The sequence below is a fragment of the Chenopodium album genome, chromosome 9 (genome assembly GCF_948465745.1).
Source record: "Chenopodium album chromosome 9, dcCheAlbu1.1, whole genome shotgun sequence".
NCBI classification, from domain to species: domain Eukaryota; kingdom Viridiplantae; phylum Streptophyta; class Magnoliopsida; order Caryophyllales; family Amaranthaceae; genus Chenopodium; species Chenopodium album.
The window spans coordinates 63,457,350-63,476,825 of NC_137842.1; the positions used below are offsets into that span (position 1 = coordinate 63,457,350).

A 19,476-nucleotide genomic window follows, 5' to 3' on the forward strand; every position below is an offset into this window, starting at 1 on the left:
CAAGTTTTTGTACACAAACATGAAACCACACCAACAAACCCAACACCACACTCCAAGAATTTCATCAGAAAATGGGCCCCACTTCCAGTTCATGTCATAAAAACATTTGCAGTACAACTCTAAGCGCGGGTCTTTTTAAACCTCCCATGTAACATTATCACTCCCTTCATTTCTCTCTCTTATCTTTCTCTCACTACATTCCTCACTTTCTAGTCAGAGAAACTTTCCGACTCCGGCAACATTTTCCGGCGACTTCGTCTTACGTTGTATGTTCACTTTCACTTGCTTTCCAATGTACTTTATTTCACTAATATGTGAATGTGATTTATTTAAATTTTCAGGGTAATTATTATGAATATGACATTTTTTAGGAAGAAACGGTGTATCTCAAACTTCATTGGATCCTTTTTCTTAAAAAGCTTTAATTATTTAAAGTTACTTTTGCCTTTTTCTTTCTGTTCATTTCACCAACATAAAAATATGATTATTATTTAAATTATTTTTCATAGCATAAAAATATGATTTTTATTTTGTAATTTTCACTCTTCCAATTTTTTTTGTTTAAAAACATATATTTAATGTATATATTTACGATTACGTGACTAAATTAGGTGTCAATTGGTGCATTGTCTTTCTTGTAAGAAAGAATAGATTAGTCAGCAAAGTACAACCTTTAGATCTTGTAATTTATCAACAAATATCTTGATGAAATTTGCAATTCTTGCTGAAATTAACAGCAATGATGCATAATATTTAGCTTAATTCATAATTTTACCCTTTACACAATTTGTTAATTACAATGAACTGCCTAAGCTAAAGTGCCTCATTTTGCTGTCAATAATTTTGTTGAATATTTTTAGTAATTTAAATCGTCTTTTTTTAATTATTTTGATGAAGGTAGATTACAATGTTAGAAGCAAGATTAGGACTTGGGAAAATGAGGCCACCATTACAGGGGATTGCAAATGATCTTAATGGAAGATTGGCATGTTATAAGCAAGATTGGATTGCTGGTATTCGATCCGGATTCGGGTATTATTCCAATTCTCCATATCCTTATTTGAATTCAATTTAATTGTAACTCAAATTTTGATCATTTCATTTTAATTATTTATTTTTTGTCTTAATTTTGGTGTATAGGATACTAGCCCCAACTACATTCATCTTCTTTGCTTCTGCTCTTCCTGTTATAGCTTTTGGGGAGCAACTCAGCAGAGACACAGGTGTTTACTCAATTACTCGATGTTACTCTGACTCTTCATTTTACCTAACTACCCGTGTTAGATACTCGACACTTAAAAAGAATGAAAAAAAAGAATTCATAGGTTAATTTGGATGTTTATTTATTTATTTGACTATATGTAGATGGAAGCTTGAGCACAGTTGAGACTTTAGCATCAACAGCAATATGTGGGATCATTCAATCTATAATTGGTGGGCAGCCTCTATTGATAGTTGGGGTTGCAGAACCAACCGTGATTATGTACTCTTATCTATACAAATTCGCCCAAGGGCGGCCCGATTTGGGCAAACAACTTTATCTGGCTTGGGCAGGATGGTATAATTTTAGTTCTGAATGAACCTGAATAGGATGATGATTTTGATACAAGGTTGAGTAATCTTAGAATTTGTTTTCATTTTTGATTTCATAGGGTTTGTGTATGGACTGCCCTCATATTGATTCTTCTTTCGATATTCAATGTTGCTGCGATCATCAATCGGTTCACCAGGGTTGCTGGGGAGCTCTTTGGGATGTTGATTACTGTTCTTTTTATCCAAGAGGCAATCAAGGTGCTTAGTTTAATTACATATCCTATTATTTGATCAGGCAAACTTAGGAGCTTATATAAATGTGCTACATTGTTCACATGAGTTTGATTTAGTGTTCTTATGATGCTGTTTATGTAGGGAGCTGTGAGTGAGTTTGGAATCCCTAAAGCTGAGGATCCTAGTGAAGTGAAATTCCAGTTCCAGTGGCGTTATGTAAATGGGTTGCTGGGCGTCTTGTTTACCTTTGGTCTTATTTCAACGGCCTTAAAGAGCCGCAGGGCAAGATCATGGTGGTATGGTACAGGCCGTATGAGGAACCTCATTGCAGATTACGGGGTTCCTTTCATGGTTGTGGTTTGGACTGCCATATCTTTTAGTGTTCCTAAAGGTGTTCCAGAGGGAGTCCCTCGTAGGCTCTATAGTCCTCTTCCTTGGCAATCTGAATCCTTATACCATTGGACTGTTGTCAAGGTAATTACTCTTGATTCAATATCACAATTAACGTTTTGCTGCTCTTGTATCATTGAAATTGTTCATTGTATTTGGATTTTAACTAGTGAAATTGTGTTCATAATACAGGATATGGCTAAGGTGCCTGTTGTATACGTCTTTGCTGCAATAATTCCTGCTGTGATGGTGGCGGGGCTCTATTTCTTTGACCATAGTGTTGCTTCTCAACTGGCACAACAAAAGGAATTCAATCTAAGAAAGCCTTCTGCTTACCACTATGACATCTTGGTGCTTGGTTTTATGGTATGATAAATCTGTAATAGCCTGTTTTTTTCAACCTTATATCTCAATAAAGTCGATTAGAGTGACTGATACTCATCCCTTATAATTTGGTTGCTCCATTGTAGACATTGCTTTGTGGACTGATTGGACTCCCTCCATCAAACGGTGTCCTTCCACAATCTCCAATGCATACCAAGAGCCTTGCTACTCTCAAGAAGCATGTAAGTGTGTTCCTGTGGAAATGAATTTGTTGATTAGTTCATTCGCTGACCTTAAATAATATACACTGTTTACAGTTGATTGGGAAGAAGATGGTAGAGTCTGCAAAACAAAATATAAAGAATAATGCTAGCAGTACTGAAATATATGGCCAGATGCAAGATATTTTCATTGAAATGGATCAAAGTGCTGATGTAAGTTTTCAAGATAGATACTTGAGATAATTTATCTTTAAAGTATTGGATAATGTTGGATGATAATTTTTTTCATTTTTTCAGCCTCGTCAAGTTGCCAAAGAGCTTAGTGAGCTGAAACAGGCAGTCATGAAGGGTGACAAAAAAGAAGGGAAGGACAACAGTACAGCCAGTACTTTTAGACTCGACCACATCGATGCTTATTTGCCTGTTAGAGTCAACGAGCAGAGAGTTAGTAACCTCTTACAGTCGGTCCTTGTAGCAGGAGCTGTATTTGCTATGCCCGTGATCAAGTTGATACCTACCTCGGTTCTTTGGGGATACTTTGCATATATGGCCATTGACAGTCTTCCAGGAAGCCAATTCTGGGAAAGAATCCTCCTCCTTTTCATCACACCATCCAGACGATACAAGTAAGTTTTAATTGATATTCTAAACCTGAAATACATTCAAGTGGTCTAATACAATTGATGGTTTTAAACTTCCTAGATAAAAAGCGGCACTTGGAAAGTGAAATCCGAAAACTGGAAACAATACTGAATAAGTATTTATGACAACTTGAACCCTGATATCAAAATCTGATCTTGTTATGCAGGATTTTGGATGAAGCTCATGCTTCATATGTGGAATCAGTACCCTTCAAAAGCATTGCTGCATTCACACTATTTCAGATTGTGTACTTGATGGTCTGCTTTGGGATTACTTGGATACCGATTGCTGGGATTCTTTTCCCCTTACCATTCTTCTTTCTTATAAGCATACGACAACATATTCTCCCGAAGATGTTTCATCCAATTCATCTGCAAGAATTGGATGCTGCTGAGTACGAAGAGATTGTTGCTACACCAAGGCGTAATCTTAGCTTGTCTTTCAAGGTATTTTAAGCTCTCTACCATCTCCTCTTTCTCGGTCTTATTAATTATATGTATGAGAGAAACAACGTGACATCAATAATGACTGATTTACAGAGAGAAACTCCTGAAGATGAACCGGTGGGAGATGATGGTGAGATACTTGACGAACTGACAACCAGCAGAGGGGAGTTCAAGATCAGAACCGTGAGCTTTAAAAATCCGCAGGTGAGAATTATGTTTGCTTCCTTCCGCTGTCTACTGCCTGCAAACATTACTATATTTTGTTTTGAAAGAAGACCAGGTTGATTTTACTATATAAACTCCAAAACCTTCCTTTCGGGTGAATAGAACAAATGTAGACAGGGGAAAAAAAAAAAAGAAGCATCAGTAACAACATGAAATCCTCGCCCTAGTCCGACCATAGCACAAAATGTATTGCCTCAGCCTGTCCTAGCTGAAAGAAAATTCCCCAATGCCCTTTGTATTGTGCATTTCATTGGTTTGCTAAGCTACTTAGCTTGAGACATGTATTCTATTCTAGTTGATGACACATTCTATTTGGGGTATGATTGCCTCTTTTCTTAGCTTGGATTGATTAGTGAGAACTATTTCTTATACGCATGTCTTACGTGCTTTTTTTCAGGTTCATCCTTAAGAGAGAGCTCAGCTCGTCCACAATGAAGTACTAATAGTATAGTAAGAGCAAGGCAGCAAGCAGGGAAGGTTGACAGTGATGATCTGAAGATATACCTTTTTGGAAGAAGAGGGGGACTGACTTTGCATCAGGAAGCTGAAAACTTAGAAGAAACTGAAAAGTATACAAAACATTTCATTCTTTGTAGGAATTAGTAAAAATCTGTGCTAGGCTTAGGATGGCGATATCATGTATTTTGTGATTAACATGCTTTCCAAATTCTATAGGAGTAGCCAATGACATCTTAGCGAATTCGTTAATATTGAGGTTGTAGGTACATTAGATCCTAATTTTGGATCTCCCTTCATTAGTTCATTTTTCATGTATTACTGTATTATATGATCAATTTCCTTACAAAAATCTTAAGCTTTCTCTATTTTTCCTGGTAAACTTGCATGTTGTTCTGAATGTGTTTCTAGTAGTAAAACCCCTCCCAAAAATTTTTTGAATGTGTTTTGCAATGAAGAACTGGCTGAATGTCCAATGTGATTTTCTTTTTCCAAAGTGGGTATGGATTGCCCAGGCTAAGCTGTTAAGGCTTCCAGATACGGAGTAATTGATAATAGTACTCTCTTCCGTCTCATTTACTTGCTTTATTAGATCCGAAAGTTTGTCCCAAAATATATTTTAATGAGGCAAGCAAGATGAGATTGAGTGACTAATACTTTGTATGATTTTGGGCCATTGTTCCCTATCCACATGAAAGCTTGTAATGGGCTGGGCTTGCAAATATTGCAATAACTGGCAACGCTTGTTTCATGGGCCTCAATTTTGCTAAGATCTGATACTTGGACCTGATGTCTAAATTCTCTGACCCAATACCACATAGTGGGCCGTATCATTGGCCTGCAAATATGACATATGGCTAGACCTGTCAATTTCTGACCCAACCCAATAACCCGATTCGACCTGACCTAATTCCAAACCCATTTTACTGAGAGAGAACCCGAATCAACCCAAATGACTAGAAATAGACGCGATTTGATCCCTTTATCATTATTTGTAATGATCTAAGCTATCCAAACCACTCGAACCAAACAACCCAAACAACCCAAAATTTGACCCAAACTCGACCTGTTGACCCAAATCGACATGTCTACATGAAGCTAATGTGGGATAGTAAAGTGAGATTTATTTACAACAGTACATATCATCCTATTGTGAGGAAACCTTGGTTCAAGACCATGCAATAATTACTCTTATACATTGCCCGCACATACATAGCTCAATCAACACACCATTTTCTAATTGAATACGAATTTACTTTGAAATATCAATTACTCTAATTGTAAGCTGTAAGTAATTACAGATACATTATACGTTTATTTTTTGTCCAAATTCAATCAAACGTTGTATGAGTCATACCAACAAGAACAACATATGAATTGAAAATAGTCCTTACTTTCCCACCTTTTATGATCTTATTAATTACTGTACTTCGTATAAAACATGAATATGTATGAATGTCTGAAATAAGGGAACAATTAACAATGCAAATCTTAATGCTGACAAGTTACAATTCGAAAAGAAACACTTTCAAGGAAATAACTCAAACAAATATTACGGAGTAGTAGACAATTTGCTAAGTCTCTTTTTCCTTTCACATATGAAAACTAGGGTGAATTTGGAAATCATATATGCATACAACACATCCTACTTTTTGAGTTGCAATCCACTATATATATTTCAATAGTATGCATGATCATTATTTATGTCACAATTCAAGTCACAAAAGTTTGATTCAATTGTGTACTACTACTAGTAAATTCCTCAATATATAACATCAATTATCAGGAACAAAGTATGATCCCAATGTATAGCAACAATTATGGTAGAAGAACGATCATCTTAGGTAAATAAAGTCACCTAGGTTCAACGTGCATAAGTTTTATTTTACCAATTAACAGCATACAATAATGTTATCTTTTATTATCACATCTTCCTTGAAAAATCCATCAATAATCACTCTTATGTACGACTGTACCAGTATTAGGGCCTGTTCTCATTGACTGAACTCAGCTGAACTGAACTGAACTGAACTGAATATTTTATAAGAGAAGGAAATTAGGAGCTGAACTGAACTGAACTGAATTTCAACGTATGAGAACAAACCCTCATTTACCTTGAATAACAACTTATGTTGCTGTTTTACAACTTATTTATGCTAGTTAAGAGTTTAGATTAAGGGCCTGTTCTCATACGTTTATTTTCAGTTCAGCTCAGCTCAGTTCAGTTCAGTTCAGCTCCTAATTTCCTTCTCTTATAAAATATTCATTTCAATTCAATTCAGTTCAGTTCATTTGATTTCAGTCTATTAGAACAGTCCCTTAGTTTATTCAATACAACTCGTTACAATGTCATCACATGAATTATACGAAGTAGATATGCAAGAAATTCTTTTGCTTTTCAATTGACTTAATTAATTGGTTATTTTAAAATTACTAGTCAAGTAATTATGATATAATCTCACCGTCCTTCCCATGTAAAGAAACATAAAGATTGAAAAACTAAAATAAAAAATAAAATTCAAAGTATCAATTAGTTCAAATGAGATACTCCGTACTATACTTTGGAAAGTGGACAAGTTGAGGTCAATTAGTCTATCTTGAGGGCCTGTTATGATTTACTGAAAATAACTGAACTGATTGAAGCTAAATTGAATAGAGCATAAATGAATTGTTTATGAGAAAATGAAGTTAGGAACTGAACTGAAATGATTGGAGCTAAAATGAACTGAATTGAGCCGAAATTAAGCCGAAAAAAACAAGCCCTTAATCCAAGTGGGATATAATTACTTTTTTCCTTTTTTTGGTCAGTTGGTAGTCTCGATACGTCAGTCGAATTCCAATTTTATTGCTCACCAGCATTGAATTAAACTGGTACGTTACATGTTTTCTTACAATAAATTCAGACTTAAACATTTATGATTCACCATCACCGCAACCAAAAGAAAAGTAAAACTCTTTCTCCAAAAAAAAAAAAAAAAAAGAAAAAGAAAAAGAGGAAAAGTAAAACCAAAATATATGAAGAAAAAAAAAAAAACAAGTGGAAATTAATGCATATTGATAGTTTTTTTTATTTTTATTTTTTTAAAGGAATATTGATAGATTATCTAATATTGCGTAAAAAAATTTTAGCATACAAGGAGTTAGGGCATGTTCTAATTTACTGAGCTGAACTGGACTGGACTAGACTGAACTGATTAGAGCAGAACTAAACAGAGTTGAAATGAATTGTTTATGAGAGAAGGAAATTATGAAATGAACTTATTGGAGCTGAATTGAATTGAACTGAATTAAGCTGAGCTTAAGCTGAAGAGAACATACCCCTAGTACTCTATAGTATTTCTATTACGATATCAATAATATCGTAAGGATATAGCGTTATTGTTTATTTTGTGAAAACAAAAATTTGTTATTCGAGTATGAGAGCATTATGAACAAACATTTCAATTTTTTTTTTAGAAGATGAACAAACATTTCATATGTATGTAGTATATTGTATGTATTAAATTAATTAGTGATACCGATTAGTGAAATCAACTAGTCTATAACGTAAAGAAGCAAGCAATAATACAATAAATAGGCGTATTACATACGCTTGTTATAAATGGTAAACATGGTGTTTTATTTAAGTTCGTGTTCATTGACACAAATTATTCGCTATAGCAATCATGTTGGGAAATCAGATAAGAGCAAGTGAGCAACCATTTTTACCAGCTAGCTCACTGAATGTCCCAAAAAATGTGATCGTCAATTAAATGGTATAATTGTTATAATCATATTCGGAATTATTCACTCATACAAGCAATATTATGATGACTGTGACCAGTAATAGCTGTATACTTAAACAAACAAGCAAACTCTATTAGTATATGAAAGTGCTTAGGGTGCCTAGCCCCCATTTTAGTAATGCTTTATGTTCGTATGCACATGACCTTATGTTGATTCTTGTATGTGTTGTATCATAACATTTTCAAACTTTAAGGGACCGTTCACTTCAGTTTATGGACTATTCCTTCAGCTTAATTTCAGTTCAGTTTCAGTTCAGTTCAGCTCCAATCAGTTCAGTTCAGCTCCTAATTTCCTTCTCTCATAAAATATTCATTTTAGCTTCGTTCAATTCAGTTCAGCTCCAATCAGTTTAGTTCAATAAATGTGAGCAGACCCTTAATTTCAGTTCAGTTCAGCTTCAATAAGTTCAGTTCAGTTCAGCTCCTAATTTCCTTTTCTCATAAATATTTAGTTCATTTCAGCTCCAATAAGTTTAGTTCAGTTCAGCTCAGTTCAATAAATATAAATAGACCCTAAATGGTATCGTTCCTTTATTCAGGATATTTTTACATTAGGACACCATCAACTTCGAATAATGATACCCCTTACATTGTATGCACTTCCTCTTTTTAGATTAGTTAAAATATTTTATATTTTTTTCTATCACATATATTTGTAAATGCCGCATAAGTTTAATTATAAATATCTCTAATTATCATTTATCGAAAATTTTAAAAGTTGATATATTTTGAAAACACAAAAGGTGTCTAATAAGAAATCACGTCATCACTATTTGTTTGTCTATCCAAACATCACAAAAACTAGTGAAAAGGATGAAAGAAAAGAGAAGTTGCTATTTTTCAAAAAAAAAAAAAAAAAAAGAGAAGTTGCTAAGATGAATAACAATGCATGCACATATACATGGAATAATGAATCTTCTGACAATTCTTCGATTGAGATAGAATTTTTACATAGAAAATTCCATGAAATTATTAAAATTAGCTAAAGCGACCCTTTTATTTATTTATATTTTTTTTTTTTTTAAAAAAAGGAAAGATACACTGCACGAGTGCTAATAATCTTCTTCATAACCAATGATGATTCCATTAAAAAAAAAAAAAAAGAAAAAGAAAAAAAAAAAAGAGTGTGGTCACACATTTATAAACGTTGAGAATTTTATTTTACCGTCAACAACTTTTAGGTTGGTTATGCATATGATTTTCATTTCTCCAACTACTATAATTCTCTTCTCTTTTAACAAAATGCATGAATATGGAAAATTCCACTCAAGAAGTATTTAGTATTTACTACCAATTTCATGAATATGAAAATGACCATTTTCATTTCTGCACCATATAGTGTAGTATAGGCTGCTGATTTCAACACATTTAAACGTTTGGTAGATGATGCTAGAGTTGTAGCATTACATTCACAATCATGAGGTAGACGTGAAATTAAGTAGAATAATTCAAAACGATTACCCTCCTAAACAAATTCGTAGTATATAATTTTAATTGACTAAAGAAAAATCAAATGATGTAGTACAAATTAGTTAAGGCTCTAAAAGAAATTAGTTATGATCTTGCAATTTTCATAATTCGTTACTCTGCCCATCTTTATTGTTACAAATGCTTTTAACTCGAATTTTGGGGAATTAGGGCCTGTTCAGTATTGAGCTGAATAGAACTGAATTTATTGGAGCTGAACCGAACTAAACTGAACTGATTAGAACTGAACTAAACTGAAAATAATCTGAAGAGAAAAGACCCTTAGAAGTGTAGAAAATAATAATTGCGACTTGCGAGGTCTAATTTTATAGGAGTAGAAAAAGTAGTAAGAAAAAATTATACAAAAGGGATAATGCATACAAATGGCCAACAAAAGTAAAGGGTAGTCTAATTACTTTTTTAAAAGACCCTAGAAATAATTAATTTGTACGGATTTTAGTATAAGTAGGGTGATTGAAGGGATACTTTCCATGACATTCCACTTGAGAGCAAAATGAAGGTATGAAGTTTGCGGTTTGGTTACAATTTTCCAATAAAATAGATAACATTGTAGATTTTTAACATTGATCATCTATCAGAGTTTTTAAAGGTTTATTATGAGCGTGTTTGGCGCTAGTTTTTGAGTAAATTTTAGGTAGCTTTTAGTGGGTTGACCAAGTCAAGTCGTCAAACCACTACTTAACAAAAAATGTGAGTGTTTGATAAATTTTTGTGGTTAAGTAGTTTTTAGTGGTGGAGGTAGCTTTTATGAAAAGTTAGAATTATTAGTTTTTGAAGTTAAAGGTAGATTTTGAGGTAGCTGTTGAAAATTTAATATATAGTTTTAAAAATAAAAATAAAATATTGATTCTTATATGTAACAGCTAGTCATCTACTACTTTATTGAACATTCATACCTAAAGGAAAATCTGCAAATTGCAGCCATTTAAAGTTTGTTTTTTTGCAAATTGCAGCCATTTAAATTTTTTTTTTTTGCAAATTGCAACCCAAAAGTTCATATAAATTGTAAATTATTACAGCTCGATTCAACTTTTTCATCGGTTTACAAGTTGAAAAATCTTTGATTAAGGTTTTAGGGGCCATTTTAATTCTTAAGGGACCGAATTGAGCTTGGAATTAGCAAAAAAAAACGCAAGTATCTCGTTTTGCGAAACAAAAATGTATCGATTTGTGAAAAACTGTAAATATGAGACACTTACGTTATTTTTTTGCTAATTCCAAGCTCAATTCGGGTCCCTAAGATCTTAAAAGACCCCTAAAACCTTAACCGAAGATTTTTCAACATGTAAACCGATGAAAAAATTGAATCTGGCTGCAATTTACAATTTATACGGATTTTTGGGCTGCAATTTGCAAAAGAAAATTTAAATGGCTGCAATTTGCAAAATACGAACTTTAAATGGCTGCAATTTACAAATTTTCTCATACCTAAATTATCTATTTTCACAGCTAACGACTTGTTGATAGCTAACAACTATATACACAACTAACAGCTACCTACACAACTATATTTTACCAAAGACACCCTTAGTACCCTAACATTTAACAAGGTATAGGACTACCACTTTTATGTACTTGTAAATAATGGACTTGATAACAAGAAACATTGTGATAAACTGATAACTGTAAAACTAAGTGAACGATCGATCTAACAAGACCGAGCCATCGTCAAAATGTAGTATGACTACCACTTTTAATTGTAAATAATGGACTCGATAACAAGAAACATTGTGATAACTATAATACTAAGTGAACGATCCATCTAACAAGACTGAGCCATCGTCAAAATGAAATAATTGAATGTGTATAAAAAGTTTAACCAATATCTGTATATGTTTCAATAGCCTAAATATAAATCCCATTCAGCTTTCCATCTACTTTTACACAAAAACCATGCAGTACAATAAATCCATAATTAGTCAAAAAAATACTCCAAATGACAGCTATTACTCACAAGTCATAACAAAATCACAGTAAGAATCTTCAAATCAAATTTTAATGAAAAAACATAAATTCCATTTCCAAGTACAATAAAAATAAAAATCTCCTATGAAATGAGAAATGGGCCCCACTTTGACACATAACACTAGCAGCGCGGGTCTTTTTAAACCTCCCTTCTCAGTTCCTCCTACTCTTCAACTCTAACCTCTTTTCCACCACATTAACCGTCGTCCGACGCTTTTTCCCGGCGAAACACTACGTCGTAAATTTCTCTATCTCTCTCCTCATCACATTGTTCGCATTCATTTATTATTATTATTATTAGTTTCTTTTTAGTCATTTTTATTACTTTTAGGAGTAAATATTTTACAGCTAGCATGACTAGAATAATAAAGATTTCATCATGATTTTATTAAATGTCATTTTATTTCTTTTATTTACATTATTGTTAGTAGTTTAATTTTTTGTAACATGTTTTCTTAGGTCAAATTTTTATAGCTTTTTCTTCGGAAAATTTATGGGTATCCTCTTTTTTCTTTAATTCTGTTTTTTCTTTTATTTTTTTCTGTTTGTGTCATAATTTCTTATTGATTTTTGTTTTTAGTAGTAATTTTGTTTTTAGTATCTTGAAGAATATGGAAAAAAACGCGTATTTGATTTTCACTGATTTTTTTTCTTGGAAAATGTTACTTTTTTGTTAAAGAAAAAAAAAAAAAGAAAAGATTATTACCGTATTTGGGGTTTAATTTCTGCAACCCTTGATTTTACCTTCAATGTTGATTAACTAAGCAATTCCAGTTACATTGTTGAAATTTGGGTAGTTACAATTTTATTTTATTTTATTTATTTATTTTTTTCACTTAAATTTGAATAATATTACTGGGAATAATTAATGTATGAGATGAAATACACATACTTAGTAGCTTAATTGGTAATTTTGTTAAAATAAATGTTGAATATTAATGGGGTGAATTTTGTTTTTTTAGGGAATATTTGATATTGGAATTGGTATAATGAAGCAGCCATTTTATGGGATTGTAAATGATTTCAGTGGAAGATGGGCATGTTACAAGCAAGATTGGAGTGGTGAAATTCGATCCGGTTTCGGGTAATTTTGGGTTGTTTCATGTTTATTTTCATTCAGATTCAATCTATATACATGAAAAATTGCAGTTGCACTTCAAATTTTTAGTAAATTGTTTTAAGAGTTTTTGTTCTGTTTTTTTTGGTGGGGGTATAGGATATTGGCACCAACTACCTATATTTTCTTTGCTTCTGCTCTTCCTGTAATAGCTTTTGGGGAGCAACTCAGCAGAGATACAGGTGAGCAATCTTACCCAAGTACCCGTGTCTGATACTCGACACTTTAAAATACAGAAAATGTATTAACAATACTGGTCAAATGTACCTCATGTGTTTTTCCTGCTATTTGTAGATGGAAGTTTGAGCACAGTTGAAACATTAGCATCAACAGCAATATGTGGGATAATTCACTCAATAATTGGTGGGCAGCCTCTTTTGATAGTTGGGGTTGCAGAACCAACTGTGATCATGTACTCTTATCTTTATAACTTTGTGAAAGGGCGGTCAGGTTTGGGAAAGGAACTTTACCTTGCTTGGGCTGGATGGTATGTATATGATTGACATATATCAATTATGCCTAGAAAAGCATGATGAATTTGATATGTAGTTGCTGAAATTTTTATGTTGCTGTATGTCAGGGTTTGTGTGTGGACTGCCCTCATGTTGATCTTTCTTTCGATATTCAATGTTGCCACGATCATTAAACGGTTTACAAGGGTTGCTGGGGAGCTCTTTGGGATGTTGATTACAGTTCTTTTCTTCCAAGAAGCTATCAAAGTACTCTTAACAACTTGCTAATCTTGTTTGTTGCTGAAAAATTCTGCATTAGTACCCTGAAATATGTGCATTCTGCTTAAAATTTCTTATAATTATTGTAGGGAGTTGTAAGTGAATTTCATATTCCCAAAGATGAGGATCCACACCAAGAGAAGTATCTATTTCAGTGGCGATATGCCAATGGATTGCTTGGAATAATATCTACTGTTGGTGTTTTTGTAATGGCCTTAAAGAGCCGTAGAGCAAGGTCATGGCGCTATGGTACAGGTCGTATGAGGAGCTTCATTGCAGATTATGGAGTTCCATTGATGGTTGTGCTTTGGACTGCCTTGTCGTTCAGCGTTCCTTCTGGAGTTCCAAAGGGTGTACCTAGAAGGCTCTATAGTCCTCTGCCTTGGCAGTCCAAGTCTGTGTACCATTGGAGTGTAGTAAAGGTAATCATTCAATATGCAATCACTAACCTTTTGCTGTTATTTGTTGGATTTCTAAGTCTGTGTACCATGGGAGTTGGAATTGTTGGATTTCTGACAGAAGTGTTTTGTATTTGTATCACAATACGTGACAAATATATATACACAGCATTATATGTTTATATGTATCAAATAATCCTAACTGGCTACTTATATTGAACATCTTTGTTTCAATTTACTTGGAATTGTTTCCTTCTACCACTTATCTAAATGGATTTTAATAAACTTAAATGCAGGATATGGTTAGGGTGCCAATAGCTTACATCTTTGCTGCCATCATTCCTGCTCTGATGGTTGCAGGACTGTACTTTTTCGACCATAGTGTCGCTTCACAACTAGCTCAGCAAAAGGAATTTAATCTGAAAAAACCTTCTGCCTACCACTATGACATTTTGGTGCTTGGATTTACGGTATGTTAACCAAGAAATGTAATCTGTAATTACATACAACCTTTCCATTACATTGAAATATTGAGGTGACCAATATTCGTGTCTAAACTATATTTTTGTTATTCCAGACTTTGCTTTGTGGACTACTCGGATTACCTCCATCAAATGGAGTTCTTCCTCAATCTCCTATGCATACAAAGAGCCTTGCTGTCCTCAAAAGGCAGGTGAGACTTGTGAGACAGTGAGAGTGTGGAATTTTACAGTGATTTATCGTATTGTTAGCAATTACATGATTCAGCAACTTGTATTTATCATGTGATTGTGTCTGATGACAGTTGATGGGTAGAAAAATGGTAAAATCTGCAAAGGAAAGCATACAGAAAAATGCTAGCAGCACTGAAGTATATGGTCAGATGCAGGATGTTTTCATCGAAATGGATCAGAATCCCAATGTATGAAGTTCTCAACATACTTGCTCATACATTATAGAAACTCATTAATTGAAAATAAGCTCTGTTGAGTGTAGTACATGAATAGGACCATGTTAATTCTTATTTTTCAGCCACATGAAGTTGTGAAGGAGTTGGAAGATTTGAAGCAGGCAGTTATGAATGGAGATAGCAAAGACGGAAAGGAACACAAAGCTTTTAAACTTGAACACATTGACTACTATTTACCTGTAAGAGTCAACGAGCAAAGAGTGAGCAACATCTTACAATCAGTCCTTGTAGCATGTGCTATGTTTGCTATGCCGGTGATCAAGCTAATACCCACCTCTGTCCTATGGGGATACTTTGCATATATGGCCATTGACAGTCTCCCGGGAAGCCAGTTCTGGGAGAGAATCCTCCTCCTCTTCATTAGACCAGCAAGACGATACAAGTAAGTTTTCCAACTACCTAAAAACTAGAGTAATTGCTTGTTTTGTATCTTCACAATTCATCAGTTTTGAGGTTACTTAAAAATAGAACAGGGTTTCAGAAACCACTTGTGGTTTTCCAGTTTAAGGCCTTGTTTTCAGAAACCTACATATGAACATTTTGGCTCTTGAAAACCACAATATAAAAACTTAAACTGATGCCAAATAAATTTTTATCATGCTGATTATGATGCTTACAACCTTAATACCTGGTATGCTTGCCAATCTGATTAAGCCTATTGTTATCCATCCCATTGAATGCAGGGTTCTGGAAGAAGCTCATGCATCATATGTGGAATCAGTACCTTTCAAATCCATTGCTGCTTTCACAGTATTCCAAATCGTGTACTTGTTGATATGCTTTGGAGTTACTTGGATACCGATAGCAGGGATACTCTTCCCCTTGCCTTTTTTCATTCTCATAAGCATACGCCAACATATCCTCCCGAAGTTTTTTCACCCCTTTCATCTTCAAGAACTGGATGCGGCTGGCTATGAGGAGATTGCTGGTGCACCTAGACGCTCTCATAGCAAGTCTTTCAGGGTAAGTAAATGCTGTCAACTTTGTCATACATACTTACATAATTCTTGCATACTTTAAGCATATCTTGGTGACCTTTGGCTTATTTTGACGTCTGTAATCAGGAAGGAGAAACTCGTGATGATGATGAGGGAGATGATTCTGAGATACTAGATGAGTTGACGACTAGTCGAGGGGAGTTCAAGATCAGAGCTATGAGCTTTGATAATCCTCAGGTGAGAACTAAGAGTGCTGCTTTGTTTTTTACTCTATCCTGTACTTTTAATAAGATTTCTTGTTCTTAAACTCTTATTCATTAATCCTTTTTTCTTGTGCTTATTCCAGATTCATCCTCAAGGGAATAGTACTAGTTCAGAATAAAAAAACACAAGCATAGTACAAGGCAGATGGAAAAGGCTAATGATGATGAAAGATAGCTTCTATACAAAAGACATTCAGAAAGATTTTGCATAAGAAACGTCAAACCTTGAAAATTAACAAAGTTAATCGCATGCCTATGCAAGTAAGCATGCAGATTGGTAAGGAGGGGGATGTCACAATATTTTTTGGTCGAAATTCAGAAAGATGAGATGCACATACATTATAAACTCGAAAATTAACCAAGTTAGCAAGCTTTAGGAATCATAAATTCATTGTAGAATATTGATAGGAAATTGTCTGTAAAAATTATGTTCAACTTTTTTGCTGCGAAAGGCAAGAATTTTGAAAGCTTCATCCGTTTCGTTATCTGGAAAAAAAAAAGAAAAGAAGGTGTCCAATTACCATACATTGGAGTAGAACGTATGATAGTTTTTTTTTTTTTTTTTTTTTTTTTTTTTTTTTTTTTTTTTTTTTTTTTTGTTTTTTTCGTTTTTGTGTGTGTGTGAAACAAACGTATGATGTATGGAGTATAAATTAAATTGACTAACGAATGTGAAAATGATACAGATAGATACAAATCATTTAAATGATTAAAAAATCTACTTTGTATTAGAATTATTTTTGATTGATTGAATTTCTTTATCGATGTATTATTGTATGAACATGAATTCTACGACCTTTAATATTTGTGGAAATCCTGTAAATATATTTTGTTGGTACAAAATTAAATCATGTATCTTGCTAACGAATGCCTCCGGGGGAGTTATATAATAAGTATTTAATTTGATAAATGATTAATAACTAATATCATTAAGTTTCTATTAATTGTATGTCTCAAAATAAGCTAAAGCTAAGTTCTCTTACTAAGTTTTCTAAGATTATAATTTTTGTGTAAAGTCTACAAAAGTCATGCAGTTAAGTAACAATGGTAACGCAACCCAAAAAACCACAAGCAAGCACAAGCAGAGCAAAGCATAGCCAGCCCTCCTAAGAAGATCCTCAAGTTAACATCAAACCTGTAATAGACATGTAACATACCAAACCTAGCTATTACATGTGTTTTTCATCACTATATCACTATAAAAAAAAAAAATTATAGGAAAAAAATGCTAATTATTTCTAATCAGACTACATAGTAGGATATCTATTCGTTCTTAAGATTAATATAGTAAGTGCAAAACCGTCAAACTGAAATCCATTGTTCAATAATCTGCAGAGTGTAGCCTAGCTTGTTAGACTCCATCTTGCAGCTACTTTTATTGAGCACGAACAGTTCAAAGGAAAGGAAGTATCTTTGGAAGCACAAAAACCTTGCACTAATGAATAAATCGATGCTAACATGGACTATGGTGATCATAATACTTGAATCGAACACGTGACTGAGGCTTTTGGTAAATTCTTCAATGTGTTCTCAACTGACATGTGATTCTGATATGGAACTGCATTTCTATCTCGGGATAAGTATATGACTAGTTCCTCCAAAACTAATGCATGTCTCAGAAAAAACTTGGTTATTACCAAATCGCGTTCTACTCCAAAGTATTTTTTTATCACTATTCTTCTGAGATGAAATCTGTAACATACAGGAACTTCATGATCTGTACTGAAAAATTCTCGTTCTCGTTCCAACACCAGTTCCTCTCTAATATTAGGACTGAATACAGATGGAACTTCATTCATATTGAGTCCCTACAAAATAAACAGCTATAATAATTAGATTGCTCATATGTAATTGATACCATGTACGTAATAAGATAATACTAAAATCACACACCAACCTCTTCAAAAACAAGTGTTTCTAACGCAGGTGAACAATTAAGAAAGGGCAACAACACTTTGTTCCAGCAACTTAAATCAATTCTACCCAACTCTAGATGTTTAAGATTAGGAAACACCGGTAGTTGATCCTTTAAGACCTTATCATCAACATAGTCGAACACCTACAACGAACCATAGGTTAAATCAAACATTATTCCTTTTACTACAAAAGGAAGAAAGCCAAATAGATAATTTTGCTTCAGGCAAATATAGAGATTGAGACATACCGGCATTAAGTAACCGCGCAATGATAAATGTTGAACATAAGACATGGGTCTAATGAGGTTAATCATTTGCTGAAAAGATTCTTGAAAAGATTCTTGCATCGACAACTCATCATAATCTAACATCTGAATTACCACCAGAAGTGCTTTAACAAGACGATGCATAATTGGGAGCGAGTAATATTTTGCTAAATCATCAGTGTAGTCAAGGTACTCCAGATTGGGAGCATTGATAAGCACCAGGTCCCTGTGAACTTCTGTAGATGTAGGATGATCATACTTAGGCACGGCTAAAGACAATCTTCGTAGGGAAGTGGATGTGATCTCTACAATGTTGAGATCGTTCGAATAGGTTGTAAATCTAAGGTCTTCAAGTACAGGGCAGCTTGAAACTAGCCTCGACAGAAAGGCATCATCAGAAATGAAATCCACGGTCAAGCGGAGCAATTTCAAGTTAGGAAGACGATAAGATGGCATGGCAAAAACATGATCAAGACCAATGTTAAGCTCAAGCTTCAACACCTCCAATGTTTCACATGTGAAAATAGCTGGGGGCAGCTGCGCGTCACCTGGTTCCCTCACCAGAATACAGAGGTCAAGCTCCCTAAGGCCAAAACAAGTGGATCTCTTAATTTCAAGTTAGATTTTGTGGAGCAATTTTGTGTCAATGATAAATTTAAAATTTGACACATAGATATTAGATAGTTTAAAAATTTATCTTAAAATTCAATAAATAATCCGAGCATCGCACTAGTACTCCCTCTGTTTTTTTTATATGCATCACTTTGACCGACACATTTGCCAAGACACTACTTTGACCATCTATCTATCTATCTATATATTATACTAAAAGACAAGCGCCAATGAGAGAGTGACATTTTAAACTTCAAACAATAAAAGCAAGTTTCTATACATGCATAAGATTTTCATGATTTCCTAACATAAATATTGATTTAATTTTTTTATAATAAATATATACTTTCCAATACTACAAATAATACATAAAGTCTTTCCAATCTTAATTTATAGTCAAGTTAAAGAATAATAACTAATTTGAAGCAATATGATTAAAGTGGCATAATTAAGAAAACAATTGTTTCATATTTTGAAAGGCTAATATTGTTTTTTTTTTTAAGAAAATTAAATAAAATCGATAGAATTTAGTTTGACGTCAATTATGAAATCAATACAAACATTTTAAAAAATCAGA

The 19,476-nt window shown here is 33.6% G+C and overlaps 3 protein-coding genes across 5 annotated transcripts; 2 read left to right on the forward strand and 1 right to left on the reverse strand.

Annotated features, from left to right (window-relative positions):
- Nucleotides 1–133: 133 nt before the first annotated feature.
- On the forward strand, nucleotides 134–4,845 carry LOC145558716 (boron transporter 4-like). Of its 3 annotated transcripts, none has more exons than XM_081620034.1 (13): nucleotides 134–266; nucleotides 898–1,032; nucleotides 1,141–1,223; nucleotides 1,366–1,558; nucleotides 1,653–1,791; nucleotides 1,909–2,241; nucleotides 2,350–2,523; nucleotides 2,628–2,723; nucleotides 2,799–2,915; nucleotides 3,000–3,328; nucleotides 3,511–3,790; nucleotides 3,884–3,994; nucleotides 4,413–4,845. In XM_081620034.1, the coding sequence occupies exons 2-13, from the start codon at nucleotides 908–910 to the stop codon at nucleotides 4,422–4,424; spliced, it is 1,992 nt and encodes a 663-aa protein (XP_081476160.1). In that variant the 5' UTR covers nucleotides 134–266; nucleotides 898–907; the 3' UTR covers nucleotides 4,425–4,845. The 3 variants fall into 3 exon arrangements, with proteins under 3 accessions (XP_081476160.1, XP_081476159.1, XP_081476161.1); XM_081620033.1 differs by having other exon boundaries at nucleotides 902–1,032; XM_081620035.1 differs by lacking the exon at nucleotides 134–266 and having other exon boundaries at nucleotides 515–1,032.
- A 7,194-nt stretch (nucleotides 4,846–12,039) lies between these two features.
- LOC145558717 (boron transporter 4-like) lies at nucleotides 12,040–17,015 on the forward strand. Its single transcript, XM_081620036.1, has 12 exons — nucleotides 12,040–12,793; nucleotides 12,926–13,008; nucleotides 13,121–13,313; nucleotides 13,407–13,545; nucleotides 13,647–13,979; nucleotides 14,252–14,425; nucleotides 14,533–14,628; nucleotides 14,740–14,856; nucleotides 14,967–15,286; nucleotides 15,588–15,867; nucleotides 15,969–16,079; nucleotides 16,189–17,015. The coding sequence occupies exons 1-12, from the start codon at nucleotides 12,699–12,701 to the stop codon at nucleotides 16,222–16,224; spliced, it is 1,977 nt and encodes a 658-aa protein (XP_081476162.1). The 5' UTR covers nucleotides 12,040–12,698; the 3' UTR covers nucleotides 16,225–17,015.
- A 562-nt stretch (nucleotides 17,016–17,577) lies between these two features.
- LOC145557912 (putative F-box/FBD/LRR-repeat protein At5g22670) lies at nucleotides 17,578–19,088 on the reverse strand. Its single transcript, XM_081619089.1, has 4 exons — nucleotides 19,069–19,088; nucleotides 18,270–18,870; nucleotides 18,003–18,164; nucleotides 17,578–17,913 (listed from the first exon to the last, which is right to left on the reverse strand). The coding sequence occupies exons 1-4, from the start codon at nucleotides 19,086–19,088 to the stop codon at nucleotides 17,578–17,580; spliced, it is 1,119 nt and encodes a 372-aa protein (XP_081475215.1).
- Nucleotides 19,089–19,476: the final 388 nt, after the last annotated feature.

Excerpts from the sequence above, each read along its gene's own strand:
- LOC145558716 (XM_081620034.1), top strand. The coding sequence starts at position 908 with ATGTTAGAAGCAAGATTAGGACTTGGGAAAATGAGGCCACCATTACAG. Across the intron at positions 1,224-1,365 it reads GCAACTCAGCAGAGACACAG|ATGGAAGCTTGAGCACAGTT; the intron begins GTGTTTACTCAA and ends GACTATATGTAG. Across the intron at positions 3,791-3,883 it reads ATCTTAGCTTGTCTTTCAAG|AGAGAAACTCCTGAAGATGA; the intron begins GTATTTTAAGCT and ends ACTGATTTACAG.
- LOC145558717 (XM_081620036.1), top strand. The coding sequence starts at position 12,699 with ATGAAGCAGCCATTTTATGGGATTGTAAATGATTTCAGTGGAAGATGG. Across the intron at positions 12,794-12,925 it reads GAAATTCGATCCGGTTTCGG|GATATTGGCACCAACTACCT; the intron begins GTAATTTTGGGT and ends GTGGGGGTATAG. Across the intron at positions 15,868-15,968 it reads CTCATAGCAAGTCTTTCAGG|GAAGGAGAAACTCGTGATGA; the intron begins GTAAGTAAATGC and ends GTCTGTAATCAG.
- LOC145557912 (XM_081619089.1), bottom strand. The coding sequence starts at position 19,088 with ATGGTCAAAGTAGTGTCTTG. Across the intron at positions 18,871-19,068 it reads ATGGTCAAAGTAGTGTCTTG|GGAGCTTGACCTCTGTATTC; the intron begins GCAAATGTGTCG and ends TTTTGGCCTTAG. Across the intron at positions 18,165-18,269 it reads TGCGCGGTTACTTAATGCCG|GTGTTCGACTATGTTGATGA; the intron begins GTATGTCTCAAT and ends GGTTCGTTGTAG.